Source organism: Camelus ferus, chromosome 5 (genome assembly GCF_009834535.1).
Source record: "Camelus ferus isolate YT-003-E chromosome 5, BCGSAC_Cfer_1.0, whole genome shotgun sequence".
Lineage (NCBI taxonomy): Eukaryota > Metazoa > Chordata > Mammalia > Artiodactyla > Camelidae > Camelus > Camelus ferus.
In genome coordinates this window covers 74,649,465-74,676,742 of record NC_045700.1, presented here as the reverse complement: position 1 = coordinate 74,676,742, position 27,278 = coordinate 74,649,465, and the positions used below count along the sequence as shown (strand labels likewise).

At 36.5% G+C, this 27,278-nt stretch overlaps 1 protein-coding gene across 1 annotated transcript in view; it reads right to left on the bottom strand.

Moving 5' to 3' along the window:
* DNAH7 (dynein axonemal heavy chain 7) overlaps window positions 1–27,278 on the bottom strand; it is a 220,378-nt gene that overhangs the window by 146,884 nt on the left and 46,216 nt on the right. Inside the window, exons 11-19 of the mRNA XM_032480142.1 lie at window positions 26,403–26,586; window positions 25,555–25,734; window positions 19,071–19,343; window positions 18,217–18,344; window positions 15,841–15,919; window positions 12,257–12,481; window positions 9,978–10,124; window positions 7,848–8,533; window positions 5,672–5,858 (exon numbers count right to left, since the gene is read on the bottom strand). Coding sequence (XP_032336033.1) covers window positions 5,672–5,858; window positions 7,848–8,533; window positions 9,978–10,124; window positions 12,257–12,481; window positions 15,841–15,919; window positions 18,217–18,344; window positions 19,071–19,343; window positions 25,555–25,734; window positions 26,403–26,586 — 2,089 coding nt within the window. The remainder of the gene's footprint in view (window positions 1–5,671; window positions 5,859–7,847; window positions 8,534–9,977; window positions 10,125–12,256; window positions 12,482–15,840; window positions 15,920–18,216; window positions 18,345–19,070; window positions 19,344–25,554; window positions 25,735–26,402; window positions 26,587–27,278) is intronic.

The following is a 27,278-nucleotide window of genomic DNA, read 5'->3' as shown; positions in this document are numbered from 1 at the left end:
AGTAGTCACTGGGTTTATGAAAATCTTTAAAATACATATTAAAACACAATCTAGGTAGAGTTGAAATAAAATTCTTTTTACTTTTTGTCCATAACACATGATTGATGGCATTCACGTCTAGTCTTGATTTTTATAATCCCAAACTCAGTGTTCACCTTTGACACAAATGACAAAGCAAGAAAAATTCTTTATTAAATAATCTTAAAGGTGTTAGAAATAGATGTTAAAACACACTAGAGATTTTAATCACCAGACCAAGTAATAAATCTTGTGAGAGCATATTGATACATTTATTAATATAAGTAATAGGGCATTTTAGAAAATTTACATGGAATTAAATCAAGAGACTATTGTTAAAAATTAAACAGAACTTCAAGATTAATTAAACTTATTTTTGGTACTTAGCCAAAATGAGTTTGGTACTCACTGAAAGATCAACCGAAAAATGTCAACTATAAATTGTTTCATACAGAAATTTTATCCTTCTGCAAGAATGTTTTTGTTAATATACTTTGAATGTGACTGAAAGGAAAGATAATTTTCTTTCTTTTGAATTATAACAATATAACCTGGAAACATAGCAATTTAATCAAAGAACAAAATAAGTACCATTAATATGTTTTTTCAGTAAAACAACTTCATACGAAATATGTATCACATGATTGAATTCACATATCTTAAAAGAGATACAAATTTTTAAAGGAATTGTATTATATTTTCTAACAGTTTTATGTTTCAAATAAACATATGTAAAAATGCACATAAAAAGAAGCATGACAGAGACTCAGGTCATAACTTAAATGTGCAATTCATTCAAAAAAGTATGGAGTAGTACTCTTGGACTCCTAAATTCAAAAATTAAATGATATTCTTAGAGTGCCACCTTCTGGAAAAGTGTGTCTTTTGTTGGGGGCAAAAAGGCTGAATCATTGCTAACAAACATGAAAAATTCCTTTTTACTAATTAACAGTATTTATTTCATTCTCAGCCAAAGAATTGATTGCAATTTGCTATTTTGGATCTGAGATTTGAAAGCTAAAAAAAATTCAGTTACTTAAAACAGCAGTTCATATTTCTTTCCCTAAATATTACAATTACAAAAGAAATACCTCTCGAAACACTTAGGATTCAAGCAAAAATTTTTTATTGAATTCCTGAAGTCAAAACTATTCATCTAGATCAGCTCAATGACTCTGAGCCAAACATACTTGTTCTGAATGACCCTAGGTATATCTATGTACCTTCGTATAGGGACTAAAGACAAAAATATAGAAAAGCACTCATCTCATGCCTGGGAATTAAATGCTCTCTTCCCATGAGAAGGTAAACAGAATAGAGGCTGTGTCAGATGGAGGAAAGTACAGGCCTGGTTCCTAACCCACATTGCTCCTTATTACCCTTGTGACCCTTAATTAATCTGAGTCTCTACTTTCTAATCTTTAAAATGGGGATAAGAGCCCTCTCTCAAAGCTGCTCAGACAGCCAAATTAGATAAAATATTGGAAGCACCTAATATGGTGCCTAGAAGAGCAACATGTACTTGAAATGACCCTTTCCATTTCCCCTTTTATAACTGTCTCTTGAAGAGATGGACACTAGTCTGGGGGAACAGAGGGAATGAGGTACTTATATCATTCCATCAGTTTACTGGAGTTAAAATGAGCATTTTATTAACTGCCACCCTTCTGGTAAGATATACATCATAGTAAAATAAAACTGGCATTAAGTTCCTTTAAGCATGGCCATGAAGTTCTGGTACAGAGTAGGCATTCCATAAACATTTGCTGAATGCTCGAGGGAGCAAAGATGAGTTGAGCCCGCAGACATGCAGAGGAACTCAAGGAATGTACGACCTTCCACATTGTACCAGGCTGGTATTCATTAAGAATGTTCTCAAGACAGAACAGTAAGACGTTATATCAGGAAGCCATGAGAAATGTGAAACTGAGTATGACTCCTTTGACTTTTTAATTAGTTTCTATCTCCTAGAGAAGAAAAAGAATTATTAGCTGCCGTATTTTTTGGTTAAAGGAATAACTTTACAAATCTTATGTGTCTTCTTTTGCTTCACAAGTATCCCCACTCTCAACAGCTCAAATGACGACCGACTGGTTGATTTACATTTCTAAACCAAATGCCCGTGTTATCAGGGGCTGAAGCTTTAATTTGGGTATACAGAGAGAACACTCTAATTAGTGCTGCCAGGAAGCCTCACAGAAAGTACAGTTTCATACACTTAACGGAATTAAGCTCAAGCCAGTTCAGAAAACTTCCAGAAGCATAAACTTCCTAATCAGAAAGCCCTGAACAACAGAAAACTGGCAAGATTCTCTTTAAATCTTTTAAGTACTGAGAAAAGAAATGTGGGCTCCCTTACAACTTTTAGATCCTTTGACCTCACCAAAAATAGAAATTCTTTCAAGATGCAGGATGTTTCAAGGATTAGCCTAGCTCTTAGGACCCAGTTATCTAAAACTGAATTTTCAGAGAAGGTTTTTCAGAATAAACTCAGAATTCTTAGAACTAGCAATAATTCAAGGATCAATCTCAATTTAATTATCTATTCACTCACTCAACAAATATTCATGGATGACCTGCCACACATCAGACACTGTTCTTAGTGCTTGGGCCACGACAGTGAACAAAACAAGCAAAGACCCCAGCCTCCATGAGGAGACAGACAGTAAATAAAAAGCATAGTAATTCAAAATCATACAGTAAGTTAGAAGGTGATGGACGCCACCAACAAGAAAAGGGGGATGAGGACTGCTAGGAAAGGCAAAGGCAGGTTTCAGTTTAAATAGGATGCTCAGTGTGAGCCCCTTTAGAAAGATAGCATTTGAGAAAAGACTTCAGGGAAGCCAAGACATTAACCAGCTCAGCAGGTTAGAACATTTCAAGAACAGGGTCCACTCAGTGCCAAAGTTCTAGGGCAGACTGTGTTTGGCATGTGTAATTAAAAAAAGAAAAAGAAAAAGCTAAAACAAGGAAGCCAGTGTGGATGGAATAGAGTAAGTAGCGGGGAAAGTTATCCAAGACAAGAGAAGAAAAAAGATAGAGTGAGCAAATAAAGAACTTCCTGATATGTCCCATACAGAAGCATTTCTCCCCTGGACACTAAGATATTTCAACTAGCACAGCCAAACTTGGGAAGCAAAATTGTTGTGAGTAGTTTATCAGGTGAACTGGTGTCAGGTGTCACGGTCATTTTCACTCTGTAACTCCCAGACCCAAGTACCCCACCCATGGGAGCAACATATATTTGGAGCTGGTTGAGAACACCCATCACGTATCCCCTAGAAGTGCACCCCAGACTCACAAACTATTTTCTTCCTGCTGGTATGGAAACTGGGTCTTCAACATGAGACCTTCCACTTTTTATAAGGTCAATGCTCACATTAGGACCTGTAAATCGTACAAGTATCAGTCAGCTGCCTCATTTCCTTTATAATGTGAGTTCCCTAGTAGAAGCAATGTTGTGTGGAAATAATGACAGTAAGTCAATGAAGGACAGTGTTGACAGAAACGGGGTAAGAAAGGAAACCCCAGCTGATGCAGACAAATCACTGACCCCTTCTATACTGGAAGAGGTTCAGTGTATTTAATTCCTTCTACATGGTGTGCTCCTGTATCAGAAGCGTGTTGTTAGTTTCTGCCATTGGCAGCTTGGGCACCAGCAGTGTTGGGTAAGGGATAGCCCATGATGACAAGTCCTTCCATAATTTCGATCCCTGCCATCACGACTTCTTTGTAGCTTGAGTGACCATATATCCCAGTTTGATGAGAAAAGTTCTGGTTTATGCTTGTTCTCCTAGCTTATTAATTGCTTTAACTCTCAAAAGTTCTGCAGTCTGGACCAATATATTACATGATTATTTTATTTATAGCTCACTGAACATACAATGGCATATACTGGTTGACATTCAAAAAATAGATCAACTGGTCAACTATATTATTAAGTGCCTCCTTTTGCGGTGCATTAGACATTTTCATGAAGCACAAATATACTCATATTCTAGTCTACTCTATGGTACCTTTCACCTCTTCCCCAGACCTCCGTGTTACGAGTCTTTCAATCTTGTTTCTTCATCCTTGATCATGCAGCCAAACTGTTTGCTATTGATTATGATCAATGCAGATCCACACTTTTGGCCATCTACATAGGCAAGGTTTAAAAATACCTAATATTTATTGAAGTTTGCCCACTAGAAGGATTCCTTCCTACTACCCTTTAAGACCACCCCCTAAAGGGGCTTGCAACTTTTACTTCTGAATGAAGCAAGCATATTTTGCAGAAACATCTATGAGCTAGGCTTTAATTTCCCTAAATTATATCAAGGATTTTCTGGCATTTCAACTTCATTTAGGTTGGCCATCATGGAAGCCAGGTTTTGGTCCCAAAGCAAGCAAACAGAACCATTTGTATCTCCCTGACAAGTACACTGAAACAAGGATCTCTGGTAAGTGCACTCACATCAATACATTTGGCTGCATCTAACTTAGGCTCTTCCTAGACAAGCACTATAATAATACCCTACCTGCCACGTTCCTTCAGATTCTGACAAGGATCCTGGCAAGGGAGGCTCTGCAGTGTGAGAGTCAGGGTACCCAGAGCCAATCAAATTCACCCAAATGTGCCCATTCTCAGTTCTCATGATCCCACTTTTTCCTAATAAGTAAATTACATTTCACATAACACATCTGGCAAGGCTGTGAATTAAATTACTTTTTAATTTGGCAAACCATTAGATCAGACTTTGTAATTAATTTTTGGCTATGTCAAACTTGTATCTAGGAGAATTAAGAGGCACTCTGAGGGCAATCACAGAGGCACCTTGGTCCTCTGACCATGCCCTGAGCAGAGAATTTAAACCTTGAATTATGCCATTTCTTTAATTTCTCCAGTGCTTTAGAAAAAATTCAGTCCATCTCATATCCCTTGTATTTCAAATTTGTACTGTATTGACCTATTTCAGCAGCCATTTGGTCCACCAAAGCATCGCCTGTAAAATAGACTCTTCATTCCAGGAGACTGAGAGCATAATTTAAGTAAGTGATTTTTTGTACTGCATGCCAGGTACCACAAGTGTTCCACTTTCAAATGGTAACCAGAGTTTCACTACAGTAAAACCCAGCTGGGTCATACAAACAATCCTAGATCCCATCTTTGAAGTTCTGACATCTTTATTCAGAGTTCAGTGCAGAACCATTTTAGAAAATTAAGAAAAAAAATGTAATATAAGGAATTAAGTGATTATAAAATCTTTGGAAGGTCTGGAGGAGCACACTCCAGGCTGGGCTTCCAGGAAGGACTCCTAGAACACTGTGGCACTGATCTTCCAGGAGCATTACTACTTCTACCCCAGTCAGGACAAAAGGGTGCACCATTAGACCTACTGGTTCAAGAATACACCATGATGGCTGTGCACTTGGTAAGAACCACTGCTAGAAGCACTGTCAGTAAATAATACCTATTCAGTTTGGAACTCAAGAAGTAATCAAAACAAAATATCTATTTCCCTTTTGATGTTTCTTGCTCCTGGGATTCTAAAATAACATCTGAAAAGGGAGCCTATGTGGGAAAAAGACACTGGCTTATTTGGATTGTTTTGAAGACAAAAATCATGTCACTTCAACAAAAGAATCATAGTCTCAAGAGATTTTTACCTACTTGTATGACATTTTTCATTATATCTCTCCATGTTTTATCCACGTTTGAAAATCGCCTGCCTTCCTCGGGCATTTGAGACATAATGTCCGGAGAACTGAAAATGGGCTCCAAATACAGCCACGTGGCTTGGACCTTGAGCCATTCATCCAGAATCTCCTGAAGCAGCAGGAGTTTGCCCTCCCAGTCCCTGAGAAGCAAAACACAGTGGCTCTTATCAACAGTAAACCAAGAAGTGTTTCAGATGACACAACTCAAAACCATGACTAGACTGCCAATCTTGGATGCAACGTTGTTATTCCAATTTCCATCCACCTACTTACAATCAAAGATAAATCACTAGATTTATTCAACAAAATCTAAGTAATAGCGTCAACATTTATGCTTATACAGATGTACATGTGAAGATATACCCATCTACAAATAGGCTGGTTTCTGTATATGGCATATTGATAGACCTTCCTGCAATCCAGTTTCATGGCCAGAGGATACAAATTGAGAAATGAGATTTTGGAGATAGTAATGGTGTTCTCAGGAAGGGTACTCTTAAGGAACTTTTAAGAAAGGTAGTTACATCCAAGATTAATTTTCTTTAAAACATTCTTTTTTCCCTCTCTCTTTTTTCAATTGGGCCCACAAAGGCTTTATTTCCAGAATAAAATATTTCAATTAATAAGGTATAACTGGCATTTTAAAAAACTACATAATCTTAAACCTATTAGTGTGGCATTCAGGAGAAGGAAGATTTTTTTTGAATATACAATAAATTATCAGTTCATTTGCAAATATGGAGGGCAAAAATGATGACTTGATTTCATCAAGAATAAATATTATAATTACAGCATAAACTAACAATTTTACAAGCACAGTCCTAAGGTCTTTGTATGTATTTGCTCTACCCTCACAACAACCCTAGGAGACAGGGTCCAGAGTGTGACATCTATCTACTAACAGGGAGATTAAGGTCCACAGAGGCAGTGCCAGGTTCAAGTTCACTCAGCTAGTAAACAACAGAGCCAGATTAGAGCCCAGACAGATGTAGCCACTATGCTGTAAGAGATGAGACAGCTGTAAAGAAAAATGATTGGTTAATGGAAACAAAACTTAGAGATGACATGGCTTTATGTGTAGGTTAACGCATTATTCATCATTTATAAGTGGTGATCTGTATAGTTTTAGATTGTTAAAACCAAGAAATGTAAGAGTTCTAAAAGCTACCAGGGATTTTTAAATGCCTTCCTTTTAATGTTCATCAATAAATGTGTTTAAGGTCTTTCATACCAGGAAATGAATGCCTCTGCTTTCTTCTGGTACTCTTCCCTCTTTCTCCATCTAATCCCTGATTCATGCAAAAAATTTCTCACTAGCTCATGATCTCATGCATAGTTCTAAAATATAGAATCTAGATATACCACTTTCAGAGTAGTTCAAAATTTACTCTTGATGAGCACAGTGCAGCACGCTGGGCAGGAGGCCGAGACTGAGCCAACAGCAACAGCAGCTACAGCCACCACCAGAGGCTGGTACTACTGAGCAGGTAGCTTTCCTTCGCCATGCAAATTCACATGGAAGACGGCAGTCCAATTTGGATTTACCCCTCCCATCCCCTTTTTTAAAGGTAAAATATAAACTGCAATACAAATAACAAGAATTAAAAAAAATTGACAGACAGGATAAGGGTCAGATTTAATTGGCTGTGTCAGATGCTTTAAATTCCAGACTAGAATCACAGCTTCATTCTTTTGTGCTTATCCAGCCATCCTTCACGCATATGAGTGGAAATTACAGCAGACTTTCAGGGATCATCTACAACAAACTAACTGATATGTTTGGAAAATTACATGACTATCTTCAACTTTATAGTTTGTATGTTCTCTAAACTATGTAATATGCATGAGATTATTTTCGAAAATCAAATATAATTGCCCCCAAATATATTGTGGGCAATAAAAATGAATATCTGGAGGCTGGCTGTCTACTACCTTTGCTATGAATATAGATGATAGCAAAAGAACCAGGACTCTTCCAAAAGCAATAAAGGTTATCATTCCTTATAATTAACTATTTAATATAGTTTTACATTTATATAAAATATAGAATCAATTTTCAAAAAGAATATACATATATATAAAACATACAAGTGACGATTTTGGTAACATAAACATTATCATCATTTTACCTCATTTGTTTCTCATAAGGCTTAATGAAAGGAGATCCTCGCATAGTTTGTGTCTTAATGATGTGGTCGTCCAACAACATCTGAATTTCATCAACTGATGACAAAATAAATGTCCCACTTTCTCTATAAGGAAGAATGACAAATTCCATTGCATCCCATTCATTAATCATCTTCTCCATGGACTTTTCGAGAGAATATTCTTTGCTAGCTGCTTCACTAATACCTTCAAACCTATCTAGGTATGGTTCCAGATTCATGTCTAAAAAAGAGAAGATGGTGGAGTCCTCTGCCGGCTGCAGGGGGTAACCAACAATGTTGGACATGGCTTCCCAGTGCCTGGGGCGCAAACCAGGGTTACAGATCACTTGAATGAGAGGAATGTGCTGCTTGAAATCTTCCACCTTGGCTCTTACTTTTTTTGTCATTGCCAATGCATTTGGAGAATCATGGAAGGTTTTCTCCAGCTTATATAGTCCTCTCCAGTAATTTCCAACATCAGCTTCTACTTGGTCTGGATTCACCTTGCTATATGGTCCTTCTGTCCAGGCTCTGTATTTGGTGCTAAATTCTATAGCTGTTTCATAGAGACGAAGATAAGGGTTCAAACCATCTTGGATTTTTTTACGTTGAGGATATATTGATGGTAGCCAACCAAATGCCTCCTCTTCAGCATTAAACTGCTCAATCTGGAAGGACAGGTATTAAATACATTATTCTGAAAGTGAATGAGATTCAAAATTGTTTTTAAAAATATTTATATCATTTATATCAACTGTGATCCCCCCAAATCTCTCGTTAAACCCTAAATTAAAAGTTTAAACCCTTAAATTTCAAAAAAAAATTTGAATTAGGCCATCATCTAGAAAAACTGAGCCGTAATCTCTTTTTCCTATTTCTTCTTTTATTTTTTGTTTTGTTTTTGTTGTTCTTCTTTATTTTTGTTACAGTTTTCATTTCCTGGTGTGAAAGACCTTACAGTCCAGTTTTCAGTCCCTGCCTATCCAGATATAGTAAGGATATAGCTTCATTTATTAATTAACAAGAACTTAAGTACTTTTAACAAACATATCATTGTGTTAGGTACTGTGGAAAGTAGAAGAGAATTTATTGCAAAGTACCAACTCCAAGGAGTTAGTAATCTAGCTGAGGAGTTAAGTATCAATTGTATAATAATATAAGGCAATAACAGAGATGCCTTAGAGCAGTAGCCATTTAATATAAAATGAATAGTATATTTTAAAAAAATGCCATCACTCAGAGACAAGAGAGCCTGTGCAATGGTGCAATCACATACACTTCTGTAGGGGAAGTTGCAACCAGGGCTGAGTCTCGAAGGTAAGGGGGATAAGGGAGGCAAGGAAAGTGTTCATTTCCTCTTAGTTTAGTAGTGAAGTTGTGAGGATGTGGGTGGTGCCCAGGAGCCAGACAGACAAATTTCTCAGGTTACTTAGAATTTCAGTGACATCAGCTTTAAAAAAATCTACAATTTCTCTTTTCTCACGTATTTGTGATCATTCTAAACTAATTAATTTAACTAAGACATTAAAATCTTGCAACATATGAAAAATGGTAGAGCATCTTAATGTGATCTGTTTTTGTATTTCCCCTTTTTATCAGAAGTGCGATGAAAAATTTCAAACATCTTCCATGGCAAAGGGTATGCCTTTTCCCTGTCCAGTTTCTTTGAGTGAGAAAGCTGATTTCTGAGATAGCGGTACTGGGAACAACGTGGCTAGATGGGAGAGACTAATGGGCTGAGTTTAAAAACACAGCCACCAAATCTAAGCTGGCCTCTATGAAGGTGGGAAAACTAAACTGTAACCAGGTGCTATTGAATAATGTAAATGATTTAGTGACACAAAACAAAAGTTGAAAAGCAGTTGGAGATAATAACTATCTTCAAAATAAAGGATGAAGGCTGCTGAAAGGTTATTGCTACCAACAGAAATCAGCAAGGCTGCTCCTCCCAGAAGCACATCTGTAAAATCTACATGCACCATTTATATTATTCTCTCATTAGATGTACTTAAACTCTTATTTGAATCTATTTCTTAAAGGTGAATACACAATACAAAGTCAATGCCCTTTCTGTTGAACTAATTCATCTTCTTCAGAATTTTTAAACTGTACCTTGTCTGCTGCTAAATCCAACTTTCCATTCAGTGTTTGAGCTTTTTTCAGGTATCGCTGAACATCCTGAAGATCTCCAAATGAGTAAAATTCTTCTGACTGTTTAGCATAACTTTCCAACTCCTCCACAAACCGTTCACACCGCAACTAGTAAAAACAATTATTTGTTGTTACTATTCTTAAGAGTAAAAACCCCTAAGTGTCCAGAGAAAATTTTAATATTTGTAAGAATTATCAGCATTAGTATTACTGTTGTATTTTGTCACTGGCAAAATATAAAGAAAGGGATGATCTGGAAGACGACTGGGATCCAAAATACGCAGAATTTTTAAGAGCTGAGATTTAAAATGAATGGATTAAGATTCCTGTAATTCATAAATTAGAGAAAGTTTACCCTCGTACTATCTTTGTAGTTTTAACTAATAAAAAAAAAATGAACAAGAATGTGTTAAGCGATGGTATTCTTTCATATGCTGATGAAATAAAAGCACTTGAAAAAAGACTCATAATAATCAAGTATAAAGCTAAAAGTGAACTCCAATTTTTTAAGACTTGTAAAAGTATCCAAAACATTTTTTACAAACAAATGGCGAAAAGTGGATTTCTTTAATTGCATTCTGATGTTCAGGTATCTCTTTAATTACAATAGTAAAACAAAGCATTCCATAGTTATTTTTCTTGTCTTCTGGGGCTCTCTTCACAAGAACTGAGTAAGGTAAACAAATACAGATTTAAAAGGCCAAAAACTACTCCTGCAGTATAAAACAGGTGTGTTTGTGCTTTTGGATTTTTTTGGTTTTTTTTAAAGAAAGACTTCTTAAAAAATTGTCATTGGTCAGGCATTCTAAATTAAATGGTTCTTTAAAAAACAGCTCAATAAAATATTAAAAAGTTAAATCTAGGTTATTTAAAAATAGATTTTATATATTATAGATTATCTAGGTTGATTTCTGTCCTCTTTAGTTTCCTGGCCAATTTATTGCTCTGGCCCACTGGGGAAGGAAAATGAGAGGAAAAATTCATTAAAATTATGTGTAGTTTGTGGAATGGTGTACATTACAACAAAGGATAGGTAATTTGGGGCCACCTAGCAATTTTCTAAGAGTATTATATTGTAGCATAAGCATCAAATAGTCACAATGTCTTCTATAAATTTTTAAAAATTCCGAAATGGCCTAAATGTAAAACAGAAATATAGATTTCTGTTTAAAATGAAGGCTTTTAAAAAGTCTATAATTTGTTCTCCAAACAACATATTCTGCCAATTAATTATATTTGCTGTCGTTGTAGAAGATGTGAGGCTTGCTATCAAAGAACAGCTCTAGTGGCTGAACTTAAACAAGCCTCTTCACCTTCACCTGGGAACCTAGTCGCTTCATCCGTAAAATGAGACTGAAAACCCTGTACCACTTATTCAGATAACAGCTATGAAGTGCTCATGGCATTCCCATGTCTCAGGCACTGTGCCAGCCAGCAGGATGGAAATGGAGAAAAGGTAAAAATGAAACAGCCCTGCTGTCAAGGACCTGACCAACTAATGGAGAGACAGACCTGAAAATAACAGCCTAATAATTAGATAATCCGCCCAGTGGAGAATTGGTGTTAAAAGAGCCACGGGAGCAGAGAGAAGCCACACTGAGGTCTGAAAGGGCTTTTCAGAAGGTCCACTGACTGCTAGACAGCCAGCCAGGTAAGTGTGTGGTTGGCGGTGCACTCCAGAAACAATGGAGGGAACTGAGCAGACGTGAGAGATGGAGGAGGGCGGAGACTAGATGGTTCAGGGTTACTGAAAAGTCAAGAGTGAGGAGCAGCGGAGTGGGAGGAGATGAGGCAGGACAGGTAGATGGGGAAATCACAAACCACCTTACCTGTAAGCACACACCCAGAAAAGGTTCGAGTTACTGACTATGAGGGTGATGGTCTGGGCAGAGTATTTAGATGACTATAAGTGATTATGAGGTGTGAAGGCACACTTCACCAAGGGAGCTTTGACCTTCAACAATAAAAATAAAATAACTTGTAGAGAACTGTAAACCTGTTATAAATACTCTATTAACGGTCATTTGTGGGCAGTATACTCAGATGTCTCCTCCCTTGAAAAATCAAGAAATGATGCCACATCGATCCCCTAAGTGTACCATCTTCTAATTAGACTGATGGGAGGAGAAAGCTAAAAATATATGATCTGTGAATACAGGAGCTGACAGTGCTCTGTAAGAAGTTAAATACTTAAATATCTCCAGAAAATGAAGATAATTTAAAATCTCCATGATGCCAACCTTAAGACCTTCTTGATATTGTTCTGTTTTCTCTTTAATGATTTTCCTGTGTTCATCAAAAATTTCATCCAGTCTTCCGTACCACTGGAAAACACTGTTATTCAGCCTGATGTCTGCCGGGGACAAGTTGGTGCACTCAATGAGGAAGGCAAGGCAGTTTTTAGAATCCACCAGTCTCTGTCCCAGTTCAATCAGATCAACTGTCTCTACTTTCTGAATATGAGCCTGAGGGAAAACGGAAATTACAGACGGCATCTTAATGAACAGCTCATGTCAGAAAACAGCCTATGAGAATATACCGCATAAATGTGTATAGACTTTTGGTTCAGCAGCACAGTCGACTTCTCATCCATCCCAGACACCTTTACTAAAAGAGCAGAGGGAAAAAACAGAAATACTAAACAACATGTAAAAAGCACTGGAAAACCAAAGAATGCTATGGTTTTCTGGAAGATAAGCAGCAGATGCTGAATGACGTCATTTATTCTTTCAGAACAGTTTTGGGGGCATCTGCCTGACACTGTGCCAGGCGCAGTCCATTCAGTGTGACAAAAATAGACCTGGGCTTTGCCCTCAGAATTTCTAGTTTAGTGTGGAAGGTGGAGGGGGAAACAATTAATCAAATAACCACCATAACAAACGTAAACTTGTGAATTTGCAACAGATACCAATGCTGCGACACTTTCCTTAGTTACAAGAACTAAAATATGACTCTAGATAAATTTAAGAAGAAATGTGCTAAATCTGTATGAGGAAGACTATAGTATGAAAGGGCATTTTAAAAGTACTGAATAAATACAGAAACATATGTTAAGACATAACATCATAAAGATGTAAATGCTCATCCAATCAAATGATAAAGTCAGTGCAATTTCAATCAAAACTGCAGTGGCATTTTATTTCTTATTTTTAATGGCATTTAAAAATTGAATCTGCTATAACCCTTGAAAGTCTCTGAAATGGTAAATACTCACAAGTATTAAAGATAATCATGAAAAAAGGAAAATGCTAAGAGACAAGCCCTGCCAAATGTCAAAATTAACTACACAGATGAAGTAATTTAAACAGTTCTTGTTCTGGCTCAGGAGTAGAGGATAGAACAGAACAGAGAGTTCAGAAATAGATGCAAGTACACATGGAAATTTAGTGTTGAAAAGAGGCATTTCAAATCAGGAGGAAAATGGCAGGACATTTAATAAATCATGCAGGAGTAATTGGCTATCGATCTTGAGTCCTATTTACCCAGTAGAAGCACAGAGAGTGTATATTGTGAAGTGAATAAAGTAATTTGCAGAGTAATGATTCTGTTTTTTCAAATCTCTGTGTGTGTGTGAGTGGTGCGTGTGGGCACACATGTGTGCATGTGCAGGTGTCCATGTGTCCGTACATACATGTAGCTCTCTCAAGGCCCTTCTGAAACATATTTATTTATTTAAACCTCTTAATGATATAAATGCTGAGGGAAACCTGCTATCCTCCTGAAAACTGAGGAAACTGTTACTTATAACTCCCTATGTTTACCTTCCCTATGTAATACCCACCTCCCTGCCTACGAAGTAAGTGCTTCTTTTTAAAAAATGCTTTTAAAGCTCTTTTAACTCTCTAATCCCCATCTGTCTCTGGCTCTCTCTTTTCATTACTCTCTCCAGCGCTGTGTGTGTGTGTGTGTGTGTGTGTGTGTGTGTACGCGCGCGCGCACGCTCGCACGTGTGTTTTGAAAGAACCATTTTCTCCCCCCCCCCCCCCCGTGAAGAAAGGAATTATGGAAGAGGAACTTTTACTTTGTACAATTTCATGTTGCTTAAGTTTTCACTTTTGTAGTTTTTAAAAAAAGACATTGCCTTGAAATCTTTCATTGGTAGGTCATTCTAGCTAGACTAAATGTTTTTATGCTGCAAATCCAAAGGTCTAATTGAAAATACATTTTTGTAATTTGGATAATCAACTTTCTACGTAGTCAAACAACTGTATTTTTATTTCCCTTCTTGATAATAAATGACTGACTTCTACAGTGAATAAACTCAGAAGATGTTCATGCCATGACAGGAATAAACTTTTTCAAGATACAGAAATACTTTAAATACCAGTGAGGAATCCTATTTGCTAATTCTGTTAAAGGTTGCTATGAACAACTGAAATTCACACTAAAAAACTCCGAATTCCTGAACATTTCCAGTGATGGCTGTGGCTACAGGGTGAATAAATGACACTCTTCAGACTCGATTGCATTTTTTTCCAAAGACATTTATAGTTATGGGACTCTCCAGCTGCCTTTATAATCATCCTTAATCAAAGTATCACTTGATGCCCTAAAACAACTAATATAAAATATCCAAAGATCCTAAAAAGGATATACATAGGTATGTTTGTATTTGATACACACACACATAAATTCATGTGCTAAGAACCCCAACTGAAGGACAAATACTGTAACATAAATAGAACTCTTTTAGAGGCTGACATGTAAAAGTTGGTTCTAATGATTTTAGCAAATTTTTCTTTAAGTGAATAATTTAATGTACATGAACATTTGAACTCCTTTTGTAATTTCCTACCCAAACAAAGTTTTGGATGATTTCACATGTTTTGCTGGGTTTGCTTAAATATTTTAAAATCTAGAAATTCTAGACAAGGGTTCTATTTTGGATCTTGGGAATGCTAGAAAAGAGAAAAAAAAAATACTGCCAAAGCTTAATGTTGTAAGAATGGAAAAGGAACAAAATAAAATGATGATTAACTACGTGTCTCATATTGTTTTATTCACCATCAGGTAGACTTTGAACACAGAAGTAACAAGAAAAATGATGTGAGACTTACTGAGTATCCTCAGTACTCTAAGTCCTGTGCTCAAAACATATTTCAGCAACCTACCACAGAAAATTAACATGCAACAAAAGACAGCCTACAGAAAACAAAGTAAAATGTTACTTAAGGATTAAATATTTGCTAATTAAAAAAATGAAAGAGGACCACGTATCTCAAGTTGCCCAAGACAGTCCCAGTTTACGCCTGTTAGCATGGTAACAACGATTAGTAGTGCGCTCAGCAATATCCTTGTAGACCATTACATTAATAAAACCAACATTTCACCTCTCCCAGTGTCTATCCTGTAGTGTCCTCTCATGGACTCTGTGGCCATGTGACTTGCTCTGGTCAATAGGCTATTAGCTACTGTGACACAAGCAGAAACTTGAAAAGCATCTGTGCAATTGGGCTTGTTTTTGTACCTCTATACATGCTGTGAAAACATGCTCAGGTGAGCCTGCTGGAGTTTGAACAAGGGAGCAGACTGAAGCTGCTGAAGATAATTACACTAGTCAACCCAGCTGAGAACTAGTCGACCCAACTGAGTGAGTCACCCAACAGAGACCAGAAGAACCATCTAGGAATGCCCGGCTTAAATCACCAAACTTCAGACTCATGAGCTAAGTATGTATATGTATCTTATTACTGCTAAGCCTCTGTTTTAACTTTTGGAGTGATTTGTTATTGTATTATCATGTCAATAATTCTAAAAGCTAAAAGGAAAAGAGAAAAACCATTTACTTATATACACATGACTATAAAGAGTTTCTAAACAATACCTTCATTTCCATTAGTTCTGCTGTATTTGGAGGAGTGCTAAGAGCTTTTTCAGCTATCTTCTCAAATTCCTCACATAATCTGAAACACCAGATAAAAATCAATCTTAAATAATTAAATCTTATTTCTAAAAATATTCTTGTATACTATTTAAATGTTCCATTCCATGAAAAATAAAGATTATCTTACCTCTATGACATCTAATTAATTAAAAGCAAAATTGCATTTTATTCATTCAATACACATTTCATGAGCATCTGTTACATTCCTAACTACAATATTAAGTGACAGAGATACAGAAATGGGTAAGATGCAACATGGTCCTCCAGCAGTTCACCACCCAGTGTGGAAGACAGGACCATAAACAAATGGTTTCCAACCTAGAGTTTTAAGGGCTGACCAGAGGTTTAGTTGGGAAGGCACACAAAGGTAGTCTACTTGGAGGACACAGTCAAAGCGGGCCTGTGTGCTCAGAAACTTCTGGTAATATGCAAATATTTCCTATTGATTTGGGTTGTGGGCAATAGAAACAACAAACTTGCTATGAGATTTTAAAAAAAAACGTAGTGAGAGCTAAGGAAGTTCAGATGACACGTGGAGAAATATCTTCAAGAAGACTGACTGGCTGAGAGATGAAGGAGGGGGGACTAGATGGTGATGATGTCGAAGTGGAGGGTTGAGTGATGGAAGCGGGTTTTGAACATGTGTGTCAATTTCAGAGGCAGAATCAACAGCGAAGGAGAGATTTATAATGCGATCCAGAGAAGACGACTGGTGGCACCAGGGCCAGAGGGATGGGAGGCAATGAAGTTGAACTCATAGGAGGAGAGAAGAACTTTGAATGGTTGACAGACTCTTTCCCTTGAGAATGTGGGAGACAGTTACGAAGGGGTTCGTGGAGAGGTGAACTGAGACATGTAAGGGCAGGAAGTTGAGGGCATTCATATCTAATGGTTCCTGTAACATCCTGATGTGTCCTCTATACCTCCGCTGAGTCTGGTGAGAGGCATAATTAGGAGAAAAGGGGGAAAAAGTAGGACTAGCATGAGCTCAGAGGGCAGTCAAGAGGCAGGGAAACAGCGATGAAATTAACCTGAATAACTTACTCAGCATGAAGCAGAGTCAGTAAAAGACATTGTCACTATTCCTCCAGTACTTTTAGAGGAAAGGGTTCTTTAAGCTGAATACATGGTCCTGGTTCTTAGATAAGCTACCCAAGTCCTAACCCTTTTCATGTGATACCTCCCTCTTCAGCCTCTCCCCCTCACAGCCCCTGTGAAAGCAACACAAACCACTCCTGGTTCTTGGAATACACCATGCAATTTTCACACCGCACTTCCTTCTACATATAATTTTCTCTGCCTGGAATTCTTTCACCTGGCAAACTCCTACTCATCCTTCAAAATGAATTCACATATCACTTCCTCTCTGCAGCCTTTCCTGATTTTCCCCCCTCCTCCAACCTTCACCCTGAAAGAAAATCATTTCCTTCTCTACTCTTCTACTTTTGTGGTTCAGTACAGTACTTACCACACCCTATTGGAATTTACTGGATTGTATGTCTATTTCCCCTTTTACATTGTAATTTCCTTCAGCAGTTTTGCTCATGTTTAGTCCAAGTCCCTAGTGCTGTGCCTGACATACGGCAGGTAAATGAAGCTTCCTCCAGGCTTCTATATAGCCTGAAATATTAGTATTTTAAAATATTCTTTTTAATGATGTATTATTTCTCTAACAGCATAACTACAAAAATATTCTGATTACTTGGGGGTTTTATTCCATGTAACTGATGCCAGTAAAAGAGATTCCAGGAGCAACACTGATACCAGAGTTAGAAGACTAATTATACTTCTTGTTTTACATAAAGAGGAGTTCTGCTTAATACAGCAGCATTCTGTGAGTTTACTTAACATGAACCAGTTTTCCTAAAAATCTCCAGGTTGGCCAGCAAATAAGCTTGTAGTTAAGGTAACACGTTACCATGGTTTTGAAGAGTAATTACGGTAAAATGAAGGGGATCCCTTAGGACCCATGACAACTACTGGGTACGTCCACCTTGAAAACCCACTTTGTGTACTGATTACACAAAAGATTAAAAATCTGAAGTTAGATAATGTCCACCTGACTTGTACAAAAGAAATGCAAACACATTCTAATACCACCTAAATTAGACAACTGGGGAAGCACATTCGTGGTGAAAAAATTACTAAAAATCATAAAATAACACTTAAAGCCAGGTAAAAATAAGTTTGGCATTATCTTTTCTTTTAGATCACTTACGACATTGATCTAATCCATGACTTTAGCTGGGTGACAGTTGAGTCTGTCTAACATCCTCCCCTCGAAAAATAAAAATATAATCAATATCATGTAAATACCTTGTGTTTATTTCCTGATGATCTTTGGACATTTTAGCAATAAGTTTTCCACAGATAACATCTGCTCGTTTCACTAGAGCTCTGATTAATTCCTCACAGCGCATTTCAAACATTCCTAAACGGACAGTCTGCAATGTTAGGTATTAAAAGTTTAATAAACATGAAGTGACATAAAAGATTTCCACAATTTTGCCTTTTTTCATGATATTGATTTTTTTGTGTGTGATCTAATACAATTGAGTTTGTTTGTTTTTTAATATGATGCAGGCAGGGTTTCCTAAATAATTGTATTTTACAACTATCTTCCAGGTAAATCTTGAAGAGTGCATCTTGGAAGCCAATTCTATTTCAGGAAAATAAGGGATATGAAAACTTTAGAGAACTGCTACAAAGATAGTGTTACATTTGCTCCATACAAAAAAGAAAACGCATGTCCCTGGTAGTAATTTTGGAAAATATAGAAAAGGACAAAAGAAGAAAATTTTAATTACCAGTCTCCTACTAAACAGAAGTAAACACATTTTCGTATAATTATATGTTCCCAAAGGATTCATAAACATCAAAGCAAAAAAAAATTAGTTCTTGATATATTTTTGAGTGATCAAGTTAAATAAAGTAAAACTCGGGCTTGAAGTGTAGTCTTTCAGCAACATGAGCACAAGAACCATGTGTTTTGTCTCCCTCCGGATACCCAGGGTTTACCACAAAGCCCTGAACACAGAAGGGCCCAATAAACAGTTTTCCATCGAGAATAATGGTCTGATCCTTTCACTGTATGGTCTAAAAATGCATCCTAGTAAAACTGGGAAATGACCGTTAGGTCCAAAGGACAGCTGTACAAACGGGTCGTTTACCTTTCTAGATGTGTATTGTATTTCCTCCATTAGTTTTTGGTATTTGCGAATTTCTTCTATTATTCTCTTATAATGATAATTTTCTGCAAGGAAAGCATCGGCGTCTTGCTCAGCTTTTCTGGAAATTAAAAACTCGTACTTGTCATAGAGCCTGAGGTGCTCGGTAGGTGCCACGCTCTCCCGCATGACCACTTCCTTAATCTTTTCTTTGTGGGCATCGACAATTTCTTTCAGAATTATTGGCTTCAAGGTTGTTGGTTTAGACTTACTTTCCTAAACAAAGGGATAAATACATGAGGAGTTATTTAAAATACCTCCCATAAACACTTAGCTTTGTAAAAATGCCTATCTTACCATATTGTCTTTTTTTTTTTAAATTAACAAGGTATTTTGGGTTCTCTAACCTCTATAGAAAGACGTTCAGTCAAATCACAGCAGTATTTTAAATATCTAGGTTTCATATAATGTTTTGTTTTGTTTTTAAGGCTAAGCTTATGTGTTTTGTTTTTCTGCACAAAAAAAGAGCAGTCACTTGAAAACATACGCAAAATAAGAGTTTGAATATAAACCCACAAAATCCACATTTTATTTGTGCAAATGTATATGAATGGCATTATTTTTAAAAACTCAGCCAGCTCAATGTCATATCATCGTACGCTTTGATCACAGCACTTCTTCACCTTGAGGAGTAATGTATCCAGAACAAAGAAAGATTGTTTACTCATTCATTGACCTCTGATCTTTGACTCTGTGAACAGGAACTAGAGCAGATGACAATCCCTAGTTACAAACTCTGCATTCTGCTATCGCCATTAGAATAATGGTGAGCAAGAATGGATCAGACAACTTTAAATAAGCTAACAAACCTCAATAGATTTTCTCCTTCTCTTTTCATAAGAGAAGGACAAGTAAATGTGCCTACATGATTCATTATCTTGAATTAAGTTACACACACACACACACACATATATTTTAAGTATATATATCTCTATATACTCTCTACCTGTTGTCCTGAAGAAGGAATTTTTTTTGCCAGACCTTTTTTTTTTTCAAGAGAAAATGTGAGGGATATGGAACTAATTCTATAGAACAGATATTATTTGTGATATATTTAACATTTATAGCTGCTCTGCCTCATCACCCTTGTCTGTTTCTGTGTTGACAGTCTCATGTTAGATCAACTATTGGTTATAATACTGATCGAAAACTGAAAGATGGGAGTGGTCATGCACTTCCTGCTGCTCTGAATCTGAAAAAGGGACCATTGATTTGTAAGAAGAGAATATCACTAAGAAGTTCTCTTAACATGACTGTTGGTAGACAAAGCTTGCAAATCACAGTTGAATTCCAAAATAAGATTAATTCCATTATAACTGACATGAATACTAACTCTTGGCACATGGTTGTTTCTCCTTTAACTTTGAGATAGATGGTAGTACTCTCTGTGATAAGTGAATGGATCAAAAATGTTGTAACCAGTGCCCAGATTTGTAGTGCCCTTTGATAGATGAAAGCTTCTTAAATTAAGCTCAATAAGATTTTAAGCTTTGCATAGATTTTAAAAGTAACCTTATTTATGTAGCTCTTAATTCATAGATTTTTAATAAATTTGATCAAATCCAACCCAGAAAAATTGTTGCTTATATATATATATTTTTACTGTTCCTGTTTTTCATCATTTTCTCATTTTTCTGCTTGCTTTTTAAAATTGAATTATAGTAGACTTACAATGTTGTCTTAATTTCTGGTGTACAGCATAGTGATTCATTTATACATACTTATATAGTTACATATATATATTCTTTTTCATATTCTTTTTCATTATTGACTCTTACAAAGTACTGAATATAGTTCCTTGTGCTATATAGTAAGACCTTGTTGTCTATTTTATATATAGTAGTTAGTGTCTACAAATCCTGAACTCTCAATGAAGAAGAAATTTTTAGTTTTAACAAACAAAAATGATTGCCAGTAATGGATATTCTACAGCTTTCAAATTGATAATGTCAAAGGATTCTTAGAGAACATGTTTAATTTGGGTAGGTATCCAGGGTGTATTTGGCCATGATGCCCCCTAGTGGGAATTTCAGGAAATCACTTTTAGAACTAGCTGCTTCATGAGAACATTAGTGAATCTCACCACCTTCACTATCATCTCACAACTGGAGCACAGGAGACATTTGGTGTCATTTTTTTTTTAATTGAAGTATAGTCATTTTATCTTTTTGAATAAATAGTGTTTATTATGTTGATATATGTTCCCTCTCTATCCTACTTTGGTAAGAGTTTTTTTTATCATAAATCGGTGTTGAATTTTATCAGATGCTTTTTCGGCATCTATTAAGATGATTCTGTAATTTTTGTCCTTTCTCTTGTTGACGTGATGTATCACACTGATTGATTTGAACATGTTGAACCATCCTTCCAACTTGATGAATTCAACTTGATCATAATGTATGATCTTTTTTATATGTTGTTGGATTCTGTTTGCTAATATTTTGTTGAAAATTTTGCATCTATGCTCATCTATAATACTGGACTGTAATTTTCTTTTTTGGTAGTTTGTCTGATTTTGGTATCAGGGTGATGGTGGCTTCAAAGAATGAGTTTGGGAGTGTTCTCTCCTCTTCAATCTTTTGGAAGAGTTTGAGAAGGATTGGTATGAGTTACTGTCTCTTTTCTGAAAGGGAACTTTAGGATAAAGCAATATATATAATGTACTGTATGCTATGTGAAATTGTTGGATCTAATGTGAAACTCATTAATATTCATCATAGAATGTTTCTTAAATTTATTAACAGTATGTCTAAATTTCCAAAACCTATAGATAATCCATCTTTCTAAACAGAATCAGATACCAGTAGTTCAGAACTATATTAGAAAGAATACTTTTGACTTAAATTCTAATCAGTTCCTACCAAGAGTTAATTTTTTGTATGAAACAGCTCAAGTGTTCAAAAGCATATCAAATTACATTATGAGAGGGTGATGTACTGGGACTCACAGCACCTTAGACCCTGCAGGTTTGCCTGACATAGGGGATGGGGAAAGTGTATTTTAATTTCACTTTCAGTTTCTATCAAATATTGTGAGAAGAAACAGTTACATAAATTCCACTTCTACAGTTGCTGTCAAAGATCATTGAGACCACGTTCAATTAGCTCCCTCACCTTAATTCAAAAAGATACATGCACCCCAATGTTCACAGAAGCACTATTTACAATAGCCAAGACATGGAAACAACCTAAATGTCCATCGACAGATGACTGCATAAAGAAGTTCTGCTATGGTTATACAATGGAATACTACTCAGCCATAAAAATAATAAAATAATGCCATTTGCAGCAACATGGACAGACCTGGAGATTGTCATTCTAAGTGAAGTAAGCCAGAAAGAGAAAGAAAAGTACTGTATGATATCACTCATATGTGGAATCTAAAAAAAAAAAAAAAAAGACAAACTTATTTACAAAACAGAAACAGACTCACAGACATAGAAAACAAACTTATGGTTACTGTCGGGGAAAGGGGTAGGAAGGGATAAATTGGGAGTTTGAGATTTGTAGATACTAACTAATATATATATAAAATAGGTAAACAAGTTTATACTGTATAGCACAGGGAATTATATTCAATAGATTGTAACTTATGGTGAAAAAGAGTATGAAAGGAATGTATGTATATGTATGACTGAAGCATTATACTGTACACCAAAAATTGACACAGCATTGTAAACTGACTATACTTCAACAAAATATGTGTATATACCAAAAAACCCCCCAAGTAAAACAGAAACAGAGTCATAGATACAGAATTCTCCTATTCAAACTGGTTGTTGCCAGAGAGGAGGTGGGTGGGGGTCAGATACAATAGGTGGAGGAGATTAAGAGGTTCAAGCTTCCAGTTATAAAGTACAGGGGGTACAGGGGTGTAATGTACAACACAGGGAATATAGTCAATAACACTGTAATAACTGTGTGTGGTGACAGATCGTTACTAGACTTACTGTGGGGATCAATTCATAATAAACAGAAATGTATAAAAATTTTTATCTTCCTCAAGTATCACTTGTTTCCAAACTTGACTGATTGCCAAGATCATCTAGGGATATTTTACCAGGACCTGTTTCTGAGTACAGACTGTCATTGTAAATCTGCATCTCTAGAAGTGGGGGTGATGGCGGGTGGATTTGCATTTTTTAAATGTCACCACATGATTCTGATACATAGGGTTTTAGAACCATTACCCAATGTAGAATGTCCCATGTACAACCTATCTCTCAAAATTTGATACTGGGACAAATATCTGAGCAGTCTAAAATTCGTCACATTTTCCTCTTCACTTTAGAAACCAGGGAGGTTAGAGTCACATTTTATAAGCATAAAATCGTGGCCATTATGTTCATTTGGATGATTACAATACTTTTCTCCACTTTGAGTTTCATCTAGTATCTTTTATTAACTTGTTATACCTGTCTGTTCCATAGCTACATTCAGTCATTCTTGAGAAAAGGTGGGATATGAATAGAAGAGAAAAGGATGCAATAGATGAACTGGAATTAAAAGACAAACAACACATTTCTTGAGAGACTTTTATTTATAGCAATTTGAGGAATAGATATCCTGAAAACAACTACCTATTTCAAAACACATAAATATGCAGGGGAAAATGCCAACTATAACTCTTACAATGCACAGCTAAGGAAGCAGAATAGTTAGGGAAGTCTAAGGGGCCACACACGAGAGAACGCATAAACTGAGAGGTTACTATGTGCAGAAGTGAGGAGCTGCCCTGGAGACCACTGACCCCTGGTGGTCCAAGCTTTGCTTAACTGAGTCTCCAGCAAGGTGGCCATAGGTGTGGGGGTGGGGGTCTGGGAGGTGCGGAAAATGGCTGTCAGGAAAGAAAGCTTCCAGCCTGAGCAAGGTGGGAAGTCATAATTGATACCCCCACATAAAGCCAAGAACACTGAAAGGTGACAGTCTCAAAAAGACGGTTCTGAGGACATAAAATTTTGGAAAGCTAAAGGTGACAGAACCTTTGAATGAGGAGGCAAGAAAGGGAAATGTCCCATTCTGACCTTATTTTTCAGTGGAGAAGAGGGGTGGTCATTTTAAGAATTTGTAACCACAAGCCTGTTCTCATACAGGTTTGAGTAAACCTTCATGCAGCCAATATTGCCCACAAAATCCTCAGGCAAGAATTTTGTTTAAAAGGGTCTTGGGTTTGCAGGGGCCTCCAGAGCACGTGTCAAGAAAATATGCAAATTCCAGAGAAATCAACTCAAATCAAGACCTCAAAGACTTCCCTGCATAAAATTCTTACATGTATGAGCCCATAGTGATAAAGGAAAAACACCACACAAGTCAACCACAGGATCAGAAGCCAGATCAACACACAGAGAAGAGTAATGAACACATGACTAAGTATTTTGTCAAAAATGACCAGGCCTATTTGAAAAAAGAACTTAATGGATTCCTAGAAAATGAAAATTAAATGAAATAAATTAGAAGCTCTATGAAGAAGATAACATCTCAAAATAAATAATGTCACAATCATAACATTGAGCAAAATAAAACAAGTCACGGCTTATTTATAAGATGACTATCTATACAAAGACATGGAAAAGCTAAAAAGAAATTGTTTATGGATATACAAACAGGAAGTAAGTTTACCTTTAAAAATTTAGAATAATAACTGAAAAACTCAAGACAGTGATTCTTTTGCTAGAAGTAGGACAGGGATGTGAACAGGGAAGGGCAGTTGTGGGGGTAGAGCTAAAAGGTAACAGTCACTGCTTCAGTTAGATTGTAGACATGCAGGTGTCAACTTCATCACTAAAACTTTAGACACCAGCCTCCTGTACTCTTTTGTATGCACAAAATGTACATAAACTAAAAAATAAAAACGGAAGAAGAAAACTACTGGTTGGACTTACAAAACTTGAAAACCTTGAGAGTTAAGGAACTTTCAGACATGCTCACTTCATATGCTAGACTGCAGTAACTACCGCTGAAACACCACCACTCAGCAGAGCTTTGCTAAGTATTTGGCCCAAGAGAGAAGAGAAGTAGGATCTACCATTTGGAAGTACAAGAGACACAACGATTTACAGAAAAGGGTGTATGAGGAAGGTAGTCAATTGGGGAAAAGTCTTACAGAATTGGAAAAGTAAAATGCAGGCCGACAGCATGGTGTGAGTCTACAGCAAGTACTCACTGACCACTTCGAACCCGATTACAGCTTTAATTCAGTCACCTCAGAAAGTTTCCAGTTGAGTTCAATGAAAGACTGGTTTAAGAAACCGGTATAGAAAAGAAGCTAATAGGAAAATACTATTTTCTGAAGCAAAACTTCCATATAAGCCAATGTTATTAGGCCACTGATATTCTGTAAAGCAGACCACACCTGTCTTCACCTTTAAATTATTTGAAGTAAATATCATCATGCAAATTCAAGCAATCAGAATACCCCTGTTACTTACCCATTTGGAATACAACTTTGTTTCAACTCTTGGCACAAAACTGACAGCCTTAATCATGACATCATAAATGTTTAGAAGGATGTCTATGTAGTCGTTGAAATCAGGTTCAAACGTAATAGCGTCTTTATCAAGAATCAGCCTCATGACGAAGCCTGGATGTTCAAAAGCTCTAACAGAATCCTGTAACAAAAAATGTATATGTGTTACAAAGTGTGTATATATGTGTGTGTGTATGTGTGTGTATATATATATATACATATATATGCATATGAATTGTAAAAGACTGAGGAGTGCACTGGTCCCAATTACAATACACGGAAACTCACCCTTCCTCTTATGCCCTAGACAGCTAAGCCAATGAGGATCTCTACCAAAAAGGGCAAGAGCCATTCCCAGCTAGACTTGTTGGCATCTAGTACCCATTGGGCCTACCGATCAACTATAGGGTCAAGGTTCCAGAAAAAGGAGGGTATGCATAGCAGCCGGGCTCTAGAATCATGCAAGAAGGAACCCAAGAGGAGAACATTCAAATTCCCAGACTCTGCTCACACTGCAACAGGACCTTCTTCCAGAAAGAAAAGAATCCCTTATAGAAAGCTTTCCCAGACATCATGACCCAAAATTCCCAACTATGGGAATTTTTACTTATTTCCACTAACTTCACCAATATGATGATAACATATCCTACATATACAGGTTGACACAATTTTTTTTTAAACAGGTAAGTATAATAGGTCTAAAGACACTTCTTGCTCTCCCACTGGTATAGATTATTTTATTATTTTCCTCTCTGAAAGAGCTGAAAATAAGTTAGCTAATGCATACTGGTATAACGGAACTATACTTACTGGGGGCTGTGCAATTAAGTCTGTGAACTCTTGCATGGAAACCAAAGCAAGTTCCTGCAGCTGTAAAGTCATAAGTGCAGCAGCACAGTTGAAGAAAGATTCCAGTCTGGCACTGCTGTCACCCGTGGGCAACTGCTTTTTTTTATTACCTTGGTAGTAAATATTCTGCACTTCTGGTAACCACCTTGAAAGAGCAAAAGACTTTTAAAAGTTAATACTCTCAATGAATTACTCCTTTTACATTAAGTGTTAACAGTAACTTCTGGGCATCCAAAGGTCTTCATAGAGAGGTATGACTGCTAAGTGGCATTATCCACTCTCTGAAATGTAAGTGCCTAGCATATTTCACTTCTCCTAGGAACAGAAATTTTAATGATAGCCAATGGAAAATGACTCAACGACATGATGCTGTGAGAAAAAGGTAAATCAAACTCCTGGAACCATGATTCCTGTACCTTCTGAATAAATACTACAATTAACTTTATTGGATATTACAGGATACTCCTCTCCAGTCTCTGAAATGTTCTCCAGGTAATGGGTTTTGTTAGTTTAAAGCTAAAATGTGAGTAACTGATTAAACCAAGGGAGGGCTTATTTGGTTCAGCCCACTTGGTATTTTATGCTATTCTGTTTCACAATGACTTGAAAACTAGATACAAATCAACAAAATCAAGTATATTATATTCTCAACCTCCTTAATGTTAAATCCTAAAAGAGTGACTGATTTAAAACAAGTTTCAAATGTGTATGTATCCTTGTAATAAAAGGAAAACAGTGAAATTCACATATAGATACATTATGATAACAAGTGAAGTTTTCAGTTTACAAAACCACTGTCCAACACTACAAAATGAAGGAATATTAGTACCTTCTTCC